General features: G+C 42.8%; 1 protein-coding gene across 17 annotated transcripts in view; it reads right to left on the bottom strand.

Moving 5' to 3' along the window:
* Positions 1 to 19,254, bottom strand: part of LOC146490499 (ankyrin-2-like) — a 147,978-nt gene that overhangs the window by 33,700 nt on the left and 95,024 nt on the right. For 12 of the 17 annotated variants that reach the window (XM_085153126.1, XM_085153127.1, XM_085153129.1 and 9 more), the window contains 21 exons: positions 18,943 to 19,041; positions 18,288 to 18,386; positions 16,470 to 16,568; positions 15,866 to 16,063; positions 15,671 to 15,769; positions 13,623 to 13,721; positions 13,408 to 13,506; positions 13,111 to 13,308; positions 11,091 to 11,189; positions 10,669 to 10,767; positions 10,048 to 10,245; positions 9,640 to 9,738; positions 9,442 to 9,540; positions 9,273 to 9,371; positions 9,092 to 9,190; positions 7,616 to 7,688; positions 7,344 to 7,397; positions 4,072 to 4,213; positions 2,098 to 2,185; positions 1,516 to 1,619; positions 1,290 to 1,328 (listed from right to left, as the gene is read on the bottom strand). In XM_085153126.1, the coding sequence (XP_085009252.1) occupies positions 1,290 to 1,328; positions 1,516 to 1,619; positions 2,098 to 2,185; positions 4,072 to 4,213; positions 7,344 to 7,397; positions 7,616 to 7,688; positions 9,092 to 9,190; positions 9,273 to 9,371; positions 9,442 to 9,540; positions 9,640 to 9,738; positions 10,048 to 10,245; positions 10,669 to 10,767; positions 11,091 to 11,189; positions 13,111 to 13,308; positions 13,408 to 13,506; positions 13,623 to 13,721; positions 15,671 to 15,769; positions 15,866 to 16,063; positions 16,470 to 16,568; positions 18,288 to 18,386; positions 18,943 to 19,041 (2,282 nt within the window). The remainder of the gene's footprint in view (positions 1 to 1,289; positions 1,329 to 1,515; positions 1,620 to 2,097; positions 2,186 to 4,071; positions 4,214 to 7,343; positions 7,398 to 7,615; positions 7,689 to 9,091; positions 9,191 to 9,272; positions 9,372 to 9,441; positions 9,541 to 9,639; positions 9,739 to 10,047; positions 10,246 to 10,668; positions 10,768 to 11,090; positions 11,190 to 13,110; positions 13,309 to 13,407; positions 13,507 to 13,622; positions 13,722 to 15,670; positions 15,770 to 15,865; positions 16,064 to 16,469; positions 16,569 to 18,287; positions 18,387 to 18,942; positions 19,042 to 19,254) is intronic. The other 5 variants (XM_085153124.1, XM_085153130.1, XM_085153137.1 and 2 more) reach the window with 2 other exon arrangements.

Below are 19,254 nucleotides of genomic sequence, written 5' to 3'. Positions count from 1 at the left end.
TTTTCTTCATGAACTATATTTATTTTGGTTTCTTTAAGTGAGCTTATTTATCTTAGACCGTGTAGCAACAATAGCACAACTATAGCATAGTCTTAACTTCAGTGAACTGATTCAGCGAGGTCAGTAAACTTAAGCTAGCTCACGTCACGTAGCATTAGCCAATCTATGCTCGTGGAAACAGCAGACCAGAACAATGCATTTTCTTCATGAACTACATTTATTTATGGTTTCTTTAAGTGAGCTTATTTATCTTAGACCGTGTAGCAACAATAGCACAACTATAGCATAGTCTTAACTTCAATGAACTGATTTAGCGAGGTCAGTAAACTTAAGCTAGCTCACATCACGTAGCATTAGCCAATCTAAGCTCGTGGAAACAGCAGACCAGAACAATGCATTTTCTTCATGAACTATATTTATTTATGTTTCTTTAAGTGAGCTTATTTATCTTAGACCGTGTAGCAACAATAGCACAACTATAGCATAGTCTTAACTTCAGCGAACTGATTCAGCGAGGTCAGTAAACTTAAGCTAGCTCACATAGCTAGCATTAGCCAATCTATGCTCGTGGAAACAGCAGACCAGAACAATGCATTTTCTTTATTATGTTTAATCTTCAAATAGAGATGTTACAGAAAAAGGATAGCTGCACTTTAACATAGACTACTTATTACCACGGACAACTCTATGACTGTAGCATGGTAGCTAACGTACGCTCAACCTTTGGTTTCTGCTTTCTCAACACTGAATGGACGAGAGCTGCTCTGCATTCAGGTTTGACCTTCACTCTCCATGCACAGTGACGAGTATGCGTATGGATCACACATCCCAGACCGACCGTGATGAAATGACGATATGACGCTAAAGACAGTTCTTGGCTCAGCTTCAGTCAAACAACCAGGTGAGAAAACCCAACAACAGACGTGAACAGCTGTTAAATTAATGTTAGAAGACGAGATTAGAGTAAACTGTAAGTTTATTCTAATAGTCTCCATACCACGTGACGTTAGTAGAAAGGTTCACGAGACACTGAATGAAGTCAACAAACATGTCCTCAACCTTCAACCTGATCTAAACTTTCCTGAACTTGCAGTGTCATGATGCCAACTCTGGAAAGTTTAGAGAGTTTATGTTTAATTTACGTTCAGGTTGAGATACAGAAATATACACGAGATGTTGTCTGCCGAGGACGGTGCAACACATACACCTCTCCATAGGGAGAGCACACAGTGAGCGGAGAAGGACGGTGATGAAGGGGAATGAGGTGCAACCAAGGTGCAGAAGGTCACCTGCTGTGGTCTCCATGATCATGGCACGGAGAGGAGTGGCTAAAACAACAACCACAACAGACAGAGAGGAAGAAATCAGAGAGGGAGAAATCCCAGCAAGTGTAAAAAACCAGCAGAAGGAAAAGAACAGGGCTCAGCAGGATTTCCATCTACGAAGATCCACAGAAAACAGTTTATTCACAGAACTCTGTAAATGCTGACTTTCCTTCAGTGCTGCTGTGCTCACCCTGAATGGACAGGGCTGCAGGACAACGCCACATTGTCCAAGTTCTCTGTGCCCCAGCTCAACCGGTACGAATCCCTCTCAGTCTCCCTGGCAAGCAATGAAACCTGGAATGAAACAAACTTCTTATCAGAGACCAGATAAACAATACCCATGTCATCTAGGGCATTGAGAAGATCATGGATTAAGAACCGTGGGTGCAACTGCATGTCTTTGGAGTGTGGGAGGAAGCTGGAGTACCCGAGAGAACCCAGGAAGACACAAGAGGAACATGCAAACTCCACAGAAAGGGTCAGATGGTTGCTGCAAGGCAACACCGTCTCAAGGCTGGATGAATGGACTGGTGCTTACACAGAACTCCTCTAACTCTAACTCATCCAGGTGCTAAACATCCTGACACAACATCTTACTCACAGATTGGTGTGCAGACTAAAGTAGCTGAGAATCAAAGCACCTCAGAGGGGTTAACAGTACAGCCACAGCCTGAATGTCACTCAAGTGCCATAGTTCCCAACCGTTAGGTTAACATCGCCCCATCGTTTAAAAATGCACAGAATTAGTGATGTGTGTGATGATGCAGCGTACCTGGTGACTGGTGAGCATCTCCTCCATCATGCCTTCATGTTTAGAAGAGTAGTAGCTGTGGTGAGTGGGCGTGAAGGACCTGTCTGAACTGGAGCACACAGGAAAAACACAAGCATGAAACAAGCTCATGATGTCAACCCAGCAGGAAATTCATAATCTTTAAAGTTCTGGTCGGGATCAATGTCCAGTAATCAGGTGGTGAACAGCGTGTTCAAATGCTAAAACTAAAGTGTTTCACAGCAGCTGCTGGACCCACAAACGCAGCAGCCAAAGCATCTGATCTGTTTGTTACATACGTCTGGAAGGCCGAGCTCAGGGAGCACAAACACCATGTGTGCATGTCAACACGTGCCTAATTTTCCAGGGTTCCTGTGGTTGTTACGGACATGAGATTCTGGTTCACCAGTGTAGTCACCGGTGCTCTCCCAGCTTTATAAAGCACCAGCGGGAATACGAAGCTCGACCTGGGTCCAAACGGAGGATGAGCTGCAGCAGAGTCACTCTCTATTATCAGTTCTGCTTTTGATAGAGTAGCTCACAGCCTTCAGACTAGACTGGAACAACATGTTGGAATAAAGGGATTGTTGTGGTTTAAATCCTTCTGATCTAATCGAACCTTCTCTGTTAATCTCAGAGACTCATTATCCCCAAAGACTGTGCTTCCCTGTGGGGTCCCACAGGGCGCTATCCTTGGCCCAGCCTTTTTTTTCAGTCGACATGCTTCTGATGGGCTCGATTTAAATAAATATGACATCTCGTTCCATTGCTACACAGATGACTCAGATTTATCCCTGAGATGAAGATCTGTGAATGAAGGGTCTGTTTGATTGTCTGGAAGACGTGAAGGCATGGATGGCGCTACATCTTCTCAACCTAACTGAGCAGAAAACTGAGGTCATTGTTTTCGGTGCTTGTGACCCTCTTCACCTCACCTCTCGAGATCTATAAAAAATCCTCTGCAAGAAATTTAGGAGTGATCTTTGACAAACAGATAAATAAGGTAATCAAGACTAGCTTCTTTCATCTCCGCCTCCTTGCAAAAGCCTTTCCTCTGCTTCAGAGATTTTGAGAAAGCGATCCATGCCTTCATCTCGTCTCGACTTCTGTAACAGCCTCTACTCTGGTATTACCTCTACATCAATTGGCCGACTGCAGCACGGCTCCTAACTGGGATCACATATCTGCCATACTTGCACCAGTACACTGGCTGCCAGTCAGCTTTTGAATTAATTTTAACATTTTAACACTTGTTTGTAAGACGTTACATATATATCTTCCTGATTTCCTAACCCGGTATTCTCCCCCAAGATCCCAAGCTTGACGTTAAAACACAGAGACCGGGCATTTGCTGTGACTGTGCTCATTGCTCCTGCATGTCAGGACCTCTCCAACACTGGAGACGGTCAAACCCGTCTAAAGACCACTTTTACTCTTCTTTTAAGTCAAGATGAGTCTGTTTCTATTGTTCTTTCCATGATTCTATTTTCTCTTAATCTATATTCTGTTTTATTTGGTGTGACTGTGTTATTGTGCAGTGCTTTGGTCAACAACTGTTGTTTTTGAAAGTGCATTATAAATGAATAAACTGGAAACTTGGTGCTGAAGACTTAAAAGTCCGGATACGTGGATGGAGTCAGCACATACCTTTGCATTCGATTATGTAGATATGAAAAGACCATGAAGTGTGAAGAGGTTGCAAACAGACACACAACATACAGGCAGTTAGCTGTTTGTGCACACACTGAACGGGGCGGAGCCAATGTGAGTAAAAAGGGTGGGAAGAAATGCACAAGTAGGTTACACAAAACGTCATAAAGGGGAAAGAGTGTGTTATTAAAACAGCTGCGTGAGCTGCAGCTTGTAAAGCTGTATAGAGAACATCTGGAAGTCTGTGCAGAAGTCTGTGCATGGATCATTTCATCCAGAAACATGTTTCACAGCGAGTTTCTCTGTGTTTGGCAGAGTTTGATGCACCTGTCGGCTCGTCCTCCCTCCAGGCTGAAGCGCAGGTAGTTCATCCCATCCAGGTACTGTCCTGGCAGCGAGTCATCTCCCAGCTCCCGCAGATCCTCAGGCCTCAGATACTCCCCTCCGTCGCCTGTCATCGTGTCGTCACCTTGAGAAGCAGAGAAATGAAACTATCTAAAACCACAACTATAACCAACCACTGATGAGAAAACACAGTGACGCACCTTGATGTTGGGATATTGTTAGAAATATTATGTAAACAAGTCAACAAATCTGTAATTGTGCTTGTTTTGGTTTTGATATTCACATGTGGAAACATCACATCCACTTTACAAACAGGACATTAGAACATCTGGCTGAAAGTGGAAAGACATTGATGTGGCTCATGGACAATAAACACAGGGCTGCTGCGTCTGCCTGTACAGGAAATCTCAACGTGTCGTCAGCTTTGTGTCTCTAGTTAAGAAAACCTTTCACAGTTTAGTGAAACTGACGTGCACTTCACAGCTTCTCGCTACAGCATCTCTATATTCGACTGTATTCTCATGCTTTGACTGAGGACTGTGCAGAGCAACTGTAAGGCTTATGTTAACTGCATAACAGTGATTCAGCACTGTTACTGTTCCACTCCTGCACAGCAGGGCTCAGCATCGCTGCTGGCTGCAGGATGCCTGCCTCAACATGTTCACCATGACTGTGTGCAGGCGATCAGTGGAGTCAACCCTCTGACTGTGTTCATGTATTATAACAGACATACACATGGCACTTATAAGTATATTTATACTGAGCATATTTCACCCATGTGCACATTCACACTTTATTTTTATGTTTCGCTGTCTCTGAGCTGCCAGGCTCACTGAAATGCTGAAGGGAGCAGTCTGGGGTCCAGCGAGGACACGATAGCAGCTGGAGGAGCTGGGAATCGAACCACTGATGTTAGTAATGAGCTACAGCTGTGCAGCGTCACTGTCATGCAGTTTTAATTCATACATTTAGAATAACTCTGGTTTGCAAATTTTGGTGCATAAAAAGACAAATCAATAATATAATTTTTTAATATGCAACATCTTTCCAAATTCATGCAAGCTGCTGGCTAACATTATCCAAGTGTTAAACAATCTTTTTTGTTGACATGTTGGCATGGGCACTAACAACAGTCTCTCACTCTCTCCTTGTATAGTCACAACTGCCAGAGCAGTGTCAGCTAATGTTGCAGCAGCTATGGCAGAAAGCTTCATGCTAGGCCAGCAGAACAAGTGAAAAACTGCAGTGAGACGGAGACGCTCTACCTGCAGATGCAAGAAAACAAACGTGATTCAGTGACTTTTCAGCATATTTCCTTTAAGGTGAAGATGAATTAAGAAAATCTGACGTTTCCTCAAATTATGTGATGAGAAAGACATTGTCAAGTGATTGTCAAAGACAAAACGCTTTTATCCTGCAGAATAAATACGTTCAGAACACAACCTGTCACGGCCTGCGAGGGCCGACCGTGTGGAGCGTGTTTGGTGGACCCTGGTGCGACACAGACGCTGGAGGCTAAACTTGTGCTAAGCTCAAAGCCAGCCTTCAATCAGTGCTGATACAGAAGGCAAAATAACAAACCATAAACTGGGAGTAACTAAGGCTATGAACGAAGACCAGGACTGAACTATGACTGTGGACAGACTATGAACACGACATGAAAAACTGTGAACGAGATCTCGATGCTGGCACATGAAGGTGCAAGGAAACATGACTGGAGAACGTGACTATGAACATGTCCAATACCGACTCTTGCAGACTAGAATCATGACGTGCAGCTAAAATAACAGGGAGCATGAACAGACGACACTGACACGAAGACACACTGGGCTAAAATACACCGAGGAAGTCATCAAGGAATTAGAGACAGAAGGGGACACAGCTGGGAGGAGTAAGACCTAACGAGACAGCAAAGCTAGAAACACTGACACAAGACAGGAACATGAACCTTCAGAGTAAAACAGGAAACAAAGACCCAGACACGACACAGAGACAGACTAGAGACTGAACTAAACCTGCAACAAACATGAGAACAAAACCTGCGAACTAATGCCTAAACAAGAACAACTGAAACATAGAGTCATAATCATCAGCATCATAATAAGGAAAGAATCCAAAATGCAAAAACACAACAAAACATAACTCAAAATACTGAATACAGAACCGTGACACAAGCAGGCACAGAAGCAGAAGAATGAATTAAGGGCTTAAAGGACAGTTAAAGCTTTGAATGTGACTCAGCTGTACTGATGCTGATCCCACTCTCATGTGTACATTGTGTACGTGGCTACAGCTGAACGGAAACATTGCTGTGTTCCTCATGTTTACAACTGAACATGATACAAGAGTGTTCCCTTGTTATATATACTGGTCCATAACAATATGACATCATTTAAAACAACATCATGGGCCTGATGGTTGGAGTCGAGGAACCCAAAGCTTAGTGGAGACCTCGGGAGTATCTAAGCTTAGCATTAGCGTTAGCATTAGCGTTAACGTTAGTGCGATTTCCTCCATGCAAATTCCTATACTGATGTGCCATAATATTAGACCTTCCTAACATTGTGCTGGTGCTCCTGTTGCATCCAGCCATGGACTCTGTGCTGTTGTGTCTGGGAACAAGATGTTAGCAGCAGATCCACACCTCAAACTCATTGCAGAAGCCTTTTTGCTTTGTTTCGGTGGTGCACTGAGGTCGGTGGGCTCCCTGCCTGCTCTGTGCACCCCTGTACATGACAAACTGATGCACTGTTTTTTGACATGACCAGCAACAACCTTCTCAGCAGCCTGAGCTGCAGTATCATGCACCAGTGAGCCGTCCATGACCCTGCTGGTTCACCACTGTCACTTCCATGAACCAGTTTTGATGGATACTAATCTCTACAGCCTGGGAACACCCAAACAAACGGCAGTTTGGAGATGTTCTGTCCGTTCCTGCTCGTAACACATCGCCTCTGAGGTTCACGTTCACATGCTCCCTGGTAAATCTCACTCGCTGACAGGTGCCGTGAAGAAGAAATTATTCACTTCATGATGTTATAAAGTAAATAATGAAGTCTGTAGCAACACACTGACATGAAACAGCTGTTTTCCACTTTAACTTGGAAAGACAAACGTTTTCTGCACACAGCGAACACTCGTTACTCTCTCAGTAACATGAACGCCTTGATTGGACCTCTGGAAGAGTTAGTACGGGCTTATTCACCATGCCTTCACTCCTACAGCAAACCTGCACACACCCTCATGCTCACTACCTTCCTCATCCATGGAGTCATCTGACATAGCATCATCATCAGTGGTTTCCCACGCTGTAGGTAAACAGCACAGTCACAGGATTCTTATGGATGGCTGATGGTAAAAATCATTTGAAGCCACAAAGAGGGACGAACAGAAAGGTCCAACGTCTGATCTCAGCATCATCACTTTATCTGCTACATGTTACAACCAGTACAGTGGCTACAGAGGCCAACAAAGGCTCTGTTCATTGGGGAGTGGGCTGCAGGCTCACGCTGTAGCTGCAACTTACCCTCTTCATCTGACACATCGAGTACTTCAGTCATGGTCTCTGGCACATTCAGCTTGTGCTTCTCCGTCACCGTCTGCCAGATCAGAGCAAACACACCCCGTTAAAATACGACAGTAAGTTTATCAGGCAAAGCCAAACAGTTTAATGCAGAGCAGTTAGCTTTGTTGTCTTAATTCAACCGTGTGGTCATTTTGAGAAAACAGATTTGTACTGATGTAATGGCACGCATCATTTTTACTGCTGTGCTCTCACATATCTCAGCCAGTGTTGTATTATGACGCCAAAGTGATGCATTATAGTGGACAGATAAAGAAATGCATTGTTTTTATGAAGACTACAAAGTTAAGTGAATTTCTAAATGTAAAAGATGTAGGGAGGTGTGTGTCGTGGGTAGCTTTATCCAGTCGTTAAGTCTGACGTCACTAGCCGTGTCTGGGCCTAAACTCCGCTGCAGGTCCATATATCAAACGATCACTATGGCATTACTGAGAGTTGAAAAACTGTCTAAAGTCTTTCATCTTTAATAAAATGATCAGCGTTCTGCTCTACCAGGTGTAACAATTGAGTTCAACATCCAGGCATCCATGAAAACGGAATTTATGACATTTAACGGAGTTAGAAGTTAGCAGGAAGTTAGCTCGCTAGCTTGCTAGCTCACTAGCTTCTATCTAAATACAATATAGCATGTCCTGACTGCGGGGTTTTGGAAACAAATTCAAACGTACAGCTCTGTTATCACTTCCAACATAAATGAAGACAGAAAACTAAACAGCAGTGACGTTTGTAGGGTTACTGAAGTTTGGCTAGCTGGTATATAATGATGTGCTACGTGACCGCTAGCGACACAGCTATGTTAGCATAGCATAAACAAGCTAACTTTTTTTCCACTCGATAAAAGTTAACGTGAGTGTTCTCGGTGGTCAGGAACAAATGTAATCGCATGGCAGGATGCTGTAAACGGACCAAACTTCAGCCAGGAGAACAACTGAGATAATCCATCCACAATACGAGGTTAGTCATTCATATACTGCTGCATGGGCTGGGCTGTAGTTACATCCTAAGGTTTTAAAAACTGAGCTTAAATAAATGATTAGCGGTAATAAAAGCCGAGGGAGGTCAACAGTGATCACTGACTGTTTTAGGAGCTTTTTGAGATTAAATAGAAGAAAATACAAAACATTAAACATGTTAACAACACAAAAGCATATTAAACGCAGACTACTTTAGGCCCGGAAGTAGGATTCGTCACGTCATCACTTAACGACCGGATAGGCTCATAAAGGACAGAAGCGTCCTGACCCTGCAGGTCTGTGGAGGTTTCAGGTTTTCTGCATGAATTTCACTCTGGCTGCTGTTTTCCTCCAGCAGGTCAAAGCCAAACCTGAGAGTTTTATCTCTCTGCCACCTGTCCAAGGCGTACCCGCCCTATCACAGCCTAGACAGGCTCTGAGAAGTGTGCAGGTGTGCGTGACGTACCGTGGTGGTGGTGATGATCTCTTCAGTCACAACCCTCAGTGTGTCCACCACAGAAATATAACCCAGCCTGCGAGCAATTCCCAGAGCTGTGTTGCCATTCTGCACAGGAAAGCAAACCATTATATGTGTGTGCGTGTGTGTGGGTGCATGTGTGTGTGTTAGTGTGTGTGTGTTTGTGTACCACAGTGGTAGCGTTGGGTTTGGCTCCGTACTGCAGCAGCACATTGATGATGTGTGTGTTTCCTTGCTGCGCTGCCTGATGCAGGGGAGTGTATCCGTTCTGAAAGCACAGCAGAGGTGAGTCCTGTTCGTTCAGCTCTCATAAAAACACCACAGCTGCTTTTCAGTACCTTAGTCTTGGCATTGACACTTGCGCCGTTCTGAAGGAGGAAGTTGACCATCTTTGCGTTTCCATAGTGACACGCTACAATCAGCGGTGTGTAGCCCAACTGTGAAGCAAAAACAGACCAGTTACATTTCTTTAAGTCATGAATAACAACCTCAGAAGCTGTTACTGTTATTAAAGGGAAGAAAACCCTTTTTCAGACCTTGGTCTGCTGGTCCAGGTTGGCACCGTTTCTGGCCAGAATCTCAGCAACGGCCACTTTGTCCTCCTGAGCTGCCAAATGAAGGGCAGTCAGGCCACTCTGCAGGAGCAACACACAGACAAGCATTAGCGCTGTTAGCTTATGATAGTGATAGTGCCTTATACCAAACTATCAGAAACACTTTAGCTTTAATAACCAACACAGCTTTAGCCGTTACTCTGCAGACACAGAGGACAGGAACTGTGCACAGTTTATTATCATTATTCACATTTATTTAATTCCATTTATTGTATGAACCTTTTCTTTCTTACTGTTGACATTTCTAGTTGTGGACACATTAGTAGCCTTATTAACAGCAGCAGCGCTAAACAGGGCAGAGATGCATCACTGGGTGAGTTTCCACGGTACCTTGGTGGGAACGTTGATTTGAGCTCCTTTGGTTATTAGCAGAGCGGCCATGTCCGCATGACCCTCCTGGGAGGCCAGATGGAGTGGAGTGACCCCCTGCTTGGTCAGGATGTTAGTCTCTGCTCCGTAACGCAGCAGCACTGTGGCGATCTCCATCTGGTTCTTTTTAGCCGCAATATGCAGAGGAGTGTAGCCGTTCTGATTGGTGCAGGACACACGCGAGAGTTGCTGGTCAGCAAATGTTGAATATCATCTTTACTTTTAATACGACAGTTTATCAGAGTTTGGCAGTGAATGCATGCTGATGATGTCACTCACTCCTCACATATGAGTCAGTCACACACGCTTTCATTAGTGTGAGTGCACAGGCTGTGCTCTATTGTGGCTCAATAACACAGACTATCCTGCTTCAAATGTAATGCATTCATCAGCAGCCGAATCAAACACTCTTCCTCCTCCTGAGGGAATTTCAGATATCGTTGAGGCTTCAGAGACTTTTTTGAAAGCCGTCTTTAAAAAGAGGACAGAGCCGTCAGCTGTGACGTCCCTCTGGCTCTAGCTTGTAACTAGCTGGCTAACAACAATCCTATTATATACTACATCTGTGCTCTGTTGAATCACCTTTGCCATTGTGTGTGGTGACGCTCCTTTGTCCAAGAGCAGGAGCGCCACATTCTGGTTATCATAATGTGCTGCAACATGGAGCGAGGTGAGGCCATTCTGTAAGGTATGGAAGGATTACACAGAAGCTTTAGAAGGTGAGATGAATTAAAGTAATATTAGACAGCATCACCAGCTAGGCTCTTATTGTGAACACAAAAATGTGCATGAAGGAGCGAAAACAAGATCATTGATGTGAACAGGCACCTGTTAGCTTTTTGAGTCAGGGTTAGTCTAAATGAAGGGACAGCTGATTTTTTAAACTGTACCAGCATTCCTGCAGTAAACTTGTAGTTAACAATTCAATAAAATAATCACATCTCATTGTTTTACAATACATGCTATGAATTTTAAGGATAGCAAGTTTCTGTTTGGATCCATACCTTCCCAGCAGAGTCAGGAGGGGCGCGACGCTGTAGCAGAAGTTTGGCCACATCCAGGCTTCCATACTTTGCGGCCACATGCAGCGGAGTAAAACCTTTCTGTATTAGGAGACAACCCAAAAAGTGACACTAAGAACTCTGTTATAAGACATGAAGTGCAGGAACTCAGTATTCAGAAATCACAGGTTAGGCTTTAATTACAAACTTTGCACAGAAAGTAAGGACATTTGTGTTTGGTGGAGGATTTCTTTGTTGTTAGCAACACATCTTACTTTTATTTCCCCCTAAAATTGTGCCACATTCATAAGCAGAGTGCATTTGTGTGTTGAGCAGCAGAGTTGAGTTTGTGTGTTGAGCAGCAGAGTTGAGTTTGTGTGTTGAGCAGCAGAGTTGAGTTTGTGTGTTGAGCAGCAGAGTTGAGTTTGTGTGTTGAGCAGCAGAGTTGAGTTTGTGTGTTGAGCAGCAGAGCTGAGCTTGTGGGTTGAGCAGCAGAGTTGAGTTTGTGTGTTGAGCAGCAGAGTTGATTTTTTGGGTTGAGCAGCAGAGTTGACTTTGTGTGTTGAGCAGCAGAGTTGAGCTTGTGGGTTGCACGAATTAAAACCTTGCCAGATGTAAAGTATTACTGTAAATATTGTTAGAACATTAAGTATTATTAGCCAACAGAAATGTTCTTACTTTTTGTATTATTTCTTTTTTATTTACTTTGTCATACTACTACTACTATTGCCGTAGTATTATTTAAGCTTTGTATTTAAGTACAGTATAAAATATAAGAGGGAAAGACCTTCAGTTACTGCCAAAATCTGTGTAATGCTATAAACAGTTCATAGTAGCAAGCTGATGCAACTGCAGGTAACCCACAGGCAACGTCCATTTCATTTAAAGGCCAGCAGAGGGGGCACTTTAGCTGTAAGGACACACTGACTTGTTTATGATGCAGGCCTGTTCATGGAGAGAACAGCCTTTTGTCTCTTAAAGGCAGAATTAAATTTAATAGGTACACAAAAAATTAAACTGAGGTTGCAAAGGAGAAAGATGGCAGAGACTTGTTTACTTACATTGCATTGTGGAAAATACTGATATTATGAGAAAATATGGACAATTATGCACAATTTGATGTTTGTAAGGATGGCGCTATAATTGTGTTACACTGTAACAGGGACAGCCACACCCCTCGCTCCCCAGAGAGAAGTCTAGGAGAGAGCAAAAGCACTGAGGCCTGACAAATGCAGCCTCACACAATGCTTTGTCTCTTCTCATTATATGAATAGATTAAGAGGTTGGTCTGTCTGGGATGGGGTACGAAGTAAAGATCCTGACTGCACAGCCTGTTAAACAGTCACGGTGATAAATCACTCAGCTGTGTTCAGACTTCATGAACAATTCAGAGGGACGCAGCAGCTTTGCTGCCTCATCAATCATTGATCAGAAGAATCACACAGACCAGGAGATGCAGTATTATAGTAACCTCTCTATCCCAGCCTTCAGCAGAGGACTACATGGGGTCAAGACATAAGAGTCAACATTCAGAAATGTAGGCCGGTCATGTGTACAGGCTACACACTGATAGCAGATGTGTGCATGTACCTGCTGATTTTTAAAGGCTAGATGCAATGGTTTGAAACATTAATGTCAGCTAACATATGTGGTGTGGAGACAAAGACAACTATGAACCAAGGAGGCAAACTGTCACGACTTGGTGCCAAACTAAATCTTTTTTGATTCAGCTCTTTATTATAAGTGCAATAAAAATGCTGTATTTGTTTGTCTGATTGTTTCATTATTTTGTTCTTGGTGATTTTTCAGTGATATATTAGTTTACACAAACAGCTTACAGAAGGAACAAAGTGAACTTCAAGTGATTTCTGCGGGAACCCTGAATGTTTTCATGTGTTCACTTTTTGCAGCTGCCATGTTGAAAATAAGAAATTAGAGCATTACATGAACTGAAACATGTTCGTTCCACTGCTCCGTGCACTAAATCACACCATGGAGATCCAAAGTCTTCTCCCACACTCACCTTGGTGGCTAGTGAGTGTGAAGCCCCTGCCTCTAGCAGCACCGAGGCAGTCTCCACCTGCCCCTCCCTGGCAGAAATGTGGAGGGGGGTGTAGCCGTTGGTTGTGGCAGCATCAGGATGGGCCATGTGCTGCAACAGCAGCTGCACAATCTCAGTTTTCCCCAGGCGGGATGCAATGTGAAGGGGCGTCTGCTCCTCCTAAACGAGACGCGCAGCAGAAAAAGAGCTCAGTGACCATCAGAATGAAAACGTTAAGGACTCTTTATCACGTGTGCAAATGTGATTTTTGAGTCTTACACGTGCCCGAGCATCTACCATCGCTCCATTCCTCAGGAGACATCTGACAACCTCCACCTGACCTGCCCGGGCTGCCATGTGCAAGGCCGTTTCTCCACGCTGTGCAAACGACACATATGGCTCAGACGAGTCAGCACAATCTGAAAACCTCACTGTCACGCTGTGTTGACTTAACAAATGGCTGCAGTTTGTGTCACTTCTGCTGCATCACTCACAATATTGCTGACGTCAGCCGAGGCACCGTTCTGCAACAGGAGCAGGACGATGTTCAGGTGACCCATGAAGGCTGCTACGTGGATGGGCGTCAGACCCGACTGAACACGGGAGAAAGCACGAGACGATCGGACAGAATGAAACGCACATCAGAGGAATCGGTGAATAATATAGTGCGTTATGTCTGTGTGGCATGCAGCCATTAAAGCTATAACTGCAGGTGGTCATAATGGACAATACGTTCTTATCTTTCATTTATTGTATCAGAAGAAAACTGATACAATAAAACCTTTAATTTGGTCTTTATGACTAATTTACCATCAATATTTTTCAATTAGAAATCAGCTTATTTCTAATTATGTCAGCAGTACTGTCTACAGCAGGGGTGGGGGAACTGCAGGTGTTAGAGCTCACCGTGGGTCAACAGCAGTGTTGGTCAAGTTACTCAGTAACTAATTACTGATTACTTCCCCCCAAAAGTAATTCCGTTACTTTACTGATTACTTATTTTCAAAAGTAATTAATTAGTTACTTTTTAAAAACACGATTTACAACCTGAATAGGTGATAAAGTGATAGATCTTTCAGCCCAATTCTACTTTTTCTGCATAATCCATCATACAAAATGTAATCAGATGGAAAAGTCTCTTTTTAAAACTTGTTTTATTAGTTTTAATCTTTTAACTTTATGCATCAAGCAAAAATTTTATTATCTGCAACATTCTCTGACTGGAAGAAACTTGTTTAACATTTAAACCTATTTTCTGCACATTCCAGCACATAAAATAAAATATTTTTTGTGTTTACACTCAGTCTTTCAAATAGATGCAAGTAAAACACAGCAGAAAATAAATAAAGTCACAGACTAGCGGTCCTGTTGCTCTATTTTCACCTGTAAAGCAGGAGTGGGGTAGGCGGAGGGTTACCCTGGTGCAGGTGTGCAGCGGTCAGTGGAAGAATCCGCGAGTTTCTCTGTGAGTTTCCCATTACGTCGTAGCTACTCGGTGCTTGTTTGGAAGTTTAGGGGTTTTTTTCGCTGTAAAAAGAAGTTTTCTTCCCACGCACAACGGACACTAATGTTTTTGTCACTTTTTATGGAATCAAACTCAAAGTAAGGTCAGTACTTCCACGCTTTAAACGCTGCACGCTCATACTCTCTCTGCACTCGATATATGATCCATTGTTGATCTGCACACAGCTGTTGTCACGAACGTCGCACTCGCTTACGTCACTGTCATGAGACATTCTCGCAAAAAATCACGTTTTTAGTAACGCAGTAACGCAGTAAAGCAGCGTTCCTACGGGAAAGTAACGGTAATCTAATTACCCTTTTTGCAATAGTAATCCCTTACTTTACTCATTACTTGAACAAAGTAATCTGATTACATTTTTTAAAAAAGTAATCGGATTACTTTTTCAAGTTAATAATTACCGTTTTTGCAATAGTAATCCCTTCCTTTACTCGTTACTTGAAAAAGTAATCCGATTACTCTTAATAAAAAGTAATCCGATTACTTTTTACTTTAATAATTACTGTTTTTGCAATAGTAATCCCTTACTTTACTTGTTACTTGAAAAAAGTAATCAGATTACAGTTACTGCCCATCTCTGGTCAATAGTCCTGAATCACATGATGAGGTCATTACCAGCCTCTGGAGAACTTCAACACATGTTGAGGAGGTCATTTAAACCTGCAGCTCCCCCACCCTGGTCTATAGAGATGCTAATATTTAAAATTGTTCAATAACAATAAGCCTCCCTTAATTCTATTACACCAAGAGGATCCACTCGGCCTGATGTTATTACATTACTGTGAGTACTACTGAGTGGGTTTATCACTTTATGACTCCAGTTATACCCGTGGGATGTTGTTGAACAGTCTGCTGCTGTTAGCATGCTGTAACTGTAGGAGGTTGTTTTGAAGCTACCTTTGCTACATGTAACCAAATTCATACATGCAATGTCACAGATTTGTTTCAATAGTAACATTTTAAATGTACAGAGAGCAATAATAAAGGCATTTCTGCAGATTAGTCCGATGTGTAAAGCACCTCTGTAATGGCCTGGATGGAAGCTCCATATTTAACCAGCAGCTCCATCACCTTCACGCGGTTCTTCTTACAGGCGATGTGCAGCGGCGTGAAGCCGTTCTGTGGAGCAAACACAGTGAACCGTGACCTCCAGGTGCATGTAGACAGATTAGGATCCTTTTCCATTCATGGATCCATGTTTTCTTCGTGACCTACCAGTGCCCTGGCGTTAGGGTTGGCCCGTTTGTCCAGCAGCAGTTTGGTGACTCTGTAGTGACCACAGTGAGCCGCCACGTGCAGCGCTGTCAGGTAGTCCAGTGTGACATCATCAACAGGAGCCTTGTGTTGTAGAAGGTGTTTGACGCATTCAATGTGGTCACCTTGTGCTGCCATGTGCAGAGGGGACAGCCCGTTCTGTGGGAGGGGACAGTTGGATCAGCAGAGAGCTGCAGGTGAGATGCATTATTGGTTTGCTGGTAAATAAACAGCTGCAGCGTGTCTTTTTATCTCTGATTGATAACAGCAGCTTCACTCACTGCTGTTTCCGTAACAAACTCAGATCTGCAGATCTACTGTTGAGTATTTGACAGAGAATCTGTTGAACATGCTCATCATGTTTTATACAGAATAATCCCTCAAACTCATCATGTTATATGCAGAAAGTGCCAAACCCTACAACACGTGGGCGTGTTTATCCTTTGACCTCTCCTTCCTCCCACCTCGCAGACAAAGCTCCTGCTGGTCACCAGCAGACGAGGCCCTTAGCTTCACAGTGACATGTTACAGGACACAACCATGATTTAGATGGTGAATGTGAGACCTTGGTCCTGGCCAGTAAAGGCGCTCCTCTCTCCAGCAGCAGCTCCACAGCTGTATCGTGTCCGCTCCGAGCAGCACAGTGAAGCGGAGTCAGGCCGTCCTACGAAACCAAGACAGTGACTATGAATCGACTCCGGATGCTGCAGGACAACGATGGCTTCACTTTTCATAACAGAAAAAGTCCTGATCAATTCATCCTGATGTTTATTTAACCCTTTAAGACCGACCATAGAACCAAGTCCACCAGAGCTTACTTTATATTTTTACATGCTGTGGAGCCATTTTTGGGAGCATTTCAAGTTGCTATACATCAATACAACCACTACAGCCCAGATTTTAATAATATGTCTGCATTAAAGTGCATAGTAATTACATAAATTGCAAAAAAGTGCAATAAACTACAAAAAATTTAAAATCGTTTTTGTTTTTTAACATATATTTCTAGTTAGAGAAATTTAAGAGGCTTATCCGTCAAAACTGTAAATACAAAAAAGTTGCACAAAATAGTTTCCCACCACAGGAAATTTATTTTGAGTGTCTTCATAGTTTTATTTTTGAAATACACCAATTTTTATATACTGCAGGAAAAACGAAAAACAATCCTATGATGCAAATTTGCAAAAAAGCAGCATATGCATCAAAATAAACTATTTCCAGCAGTGCAATATGAGTCCTAAGCATCCCAGAAATGACACAGAAAGTCATAAAGTCAAACATAACTTTTAAAAACACCAGTATAGGCTCATGAGGCCTTGATGGTAAAAAACTACATTTCCGCGACAATGACGTCACTTCCTGTTTCGGGCAGGTCATGGAGGACATGGATAGTTCGCGCTGATGGACGTAGGAAGTGTTACGAACAGCTGATCGGATCGGCAAAACGTGTTTCTGGAATATTATGTTTTTGTTGCTGCTTTTTATGCAGTTTTTGCAAAGCTATATGTGGAAGGAAACTGTGACCGAGGACAAGCTGATGGCATAAGATGTAAGTACAACTCCTCCGGTTTCATATGCAAAAAAAATTATTGCACTAGCTTACGTGGTTGCAGAGCTACCGGGATTTAAAAGTAGTTACGCAAAATGGAGCGTGCTGCTCTGACCAGCTTTAAAGGGTTAAAAAACAAAAACAGATATTAGAACATTCAAACTAAGCATCTATTCTTTTTACATTTTGAGTCATGTATGAACAGACGCTACAAAGGATGCAAAAACACAGATAAATACAAGTCAAGCAGATGTTTTTCTTTAAGGACACACGGGGCGACTGATGGGCAACAACAGTAACAGATTAGTTTCAGTGCTTATCATATATATCATCAAATCATTTAGATAATACAGAGATACCTCTGCATGTGAGGGACGATGTCAGGATCTATTATCCCTGAGCTATTAGTGTAACATCATTACATTAATGTACAAGTCAAAAACTGAAGTGGACTAACACAGTGGTAACATTTTCTCTGATAAATGGCATCACATTGCTAAAATAAAGTCCTCAGTTCCATCATTTTATTGGTTTGAATATCTTTACTGGAGTAAATACACAATTTAAAGCATTAAGAATATCATAAAACTTTTATTTGCACTTCACAGAGCAGCAGTTTATTAAATAACCGATCATCCAGTGATGAGTGGCAGACCTACATGTAGAATGAACTAAGAACAACCCCCCATCATATCTGTTGTTAGAAATGCACACGACCATTAGCTGCTACTGTGTATGTAACAGTTGCACCACTGTGGGAGTGGGCAGGTGTGGTTTAAAGATAACTAGCTCCAAGCTCAGGTTACATTAGATGTGTGCGTTTGAGCTACTCACCCTGGTTTTAGCATCAATCTGAGAGCCACGGTCTAACAACAGGCGAACCATGTTTGTGTTGCCACGCTTAGAGGCCACGTGCAGGGGAGTGATCCCATTCTGCAAAGACGCACAAAAACAACAACTCGTTAAACACGTCGGCTCAGAATCCAAATATTGGTAAATGTGGAACCAAAAAACTCAGTGTTCTGGTCAGTTATACGTGTGGAAACAGAACCAACACAACACTGAGCTCAGTCAGTCGTGGTCCTCATCACTGACTCAGCTCTGTTGTGGTTGTAGAGTTACCCACTGACATGTTTTCATCCTGTCCACTGAAGCTGGAGCTTCAGCTTAATCTAATGACCCTTTTTGCAATAGTAATCCCTTACTTTACTCGTTACCTAAAAAAAAGTAATCAGATTACTTTTATAAAAAGTAATCCGATTACTTTTTACTTTAATAATTACCCTTTTTGCAATAGTAATCCCCTACTTTACTCATTACCTGAAAAAAGTAATCCGATTACTTTTTACTTTAATAATTACCCTTTTTGCAATAGTAATCCCTTACTTTACTTACTTGAAAAAAGTAATCGGATTACAGTAACGCTTACAGTCTCCAGCTTACAGTCACACAGTTCAGACCCAAATAACTTATCCGGCTTGTTTCGTACCCTCGCTGTGAAGTCAACCGCTGCCCCTCGGTTCAGCAGGAGCGTGGCCACATTCACGTTCCCATAGTGGGCAGCGATGTGCAGGGGGGTGAATCCACTCTGCAGGACAGAAAGATGCAGACACACACAGCAGGACAGGGCACACACATTAGCTTCACCGTCAACTTTGACCTTTAGTCTTCCCAGCATGCAAAAGTTGCACCAAGAGTAAAAGAAGTAAATTAAAATCAAGGACGATGAAAATCGGACTTAAAAATAATCATTGGTACTAATATGAAAGTCAGAGCATCTACACACAACCCCAAACACACA

This window comes from Neolamprologus multifasciatus, unplaced genomic scaffold (assembly GCF_963576455.1).
Source record: "Neolamprologus multifasciatus unplaced genomic scaffold, fNeoMul1.2 chr03_unloc_1, whole genome shotgun sequence".
NCBI classification, from domain to species: Eukaryota; Metazoa; Chordata; class Actinopteri; order Cichliformes; family Cichlidae; genus Neolamprologus; species Neolamprologus multifasciatus.
The sequence above is the reverse complement of the archived record's forward strand: the minus strand, read 5'-3'. Positions and strand labels throughout refer to the sequence as shown.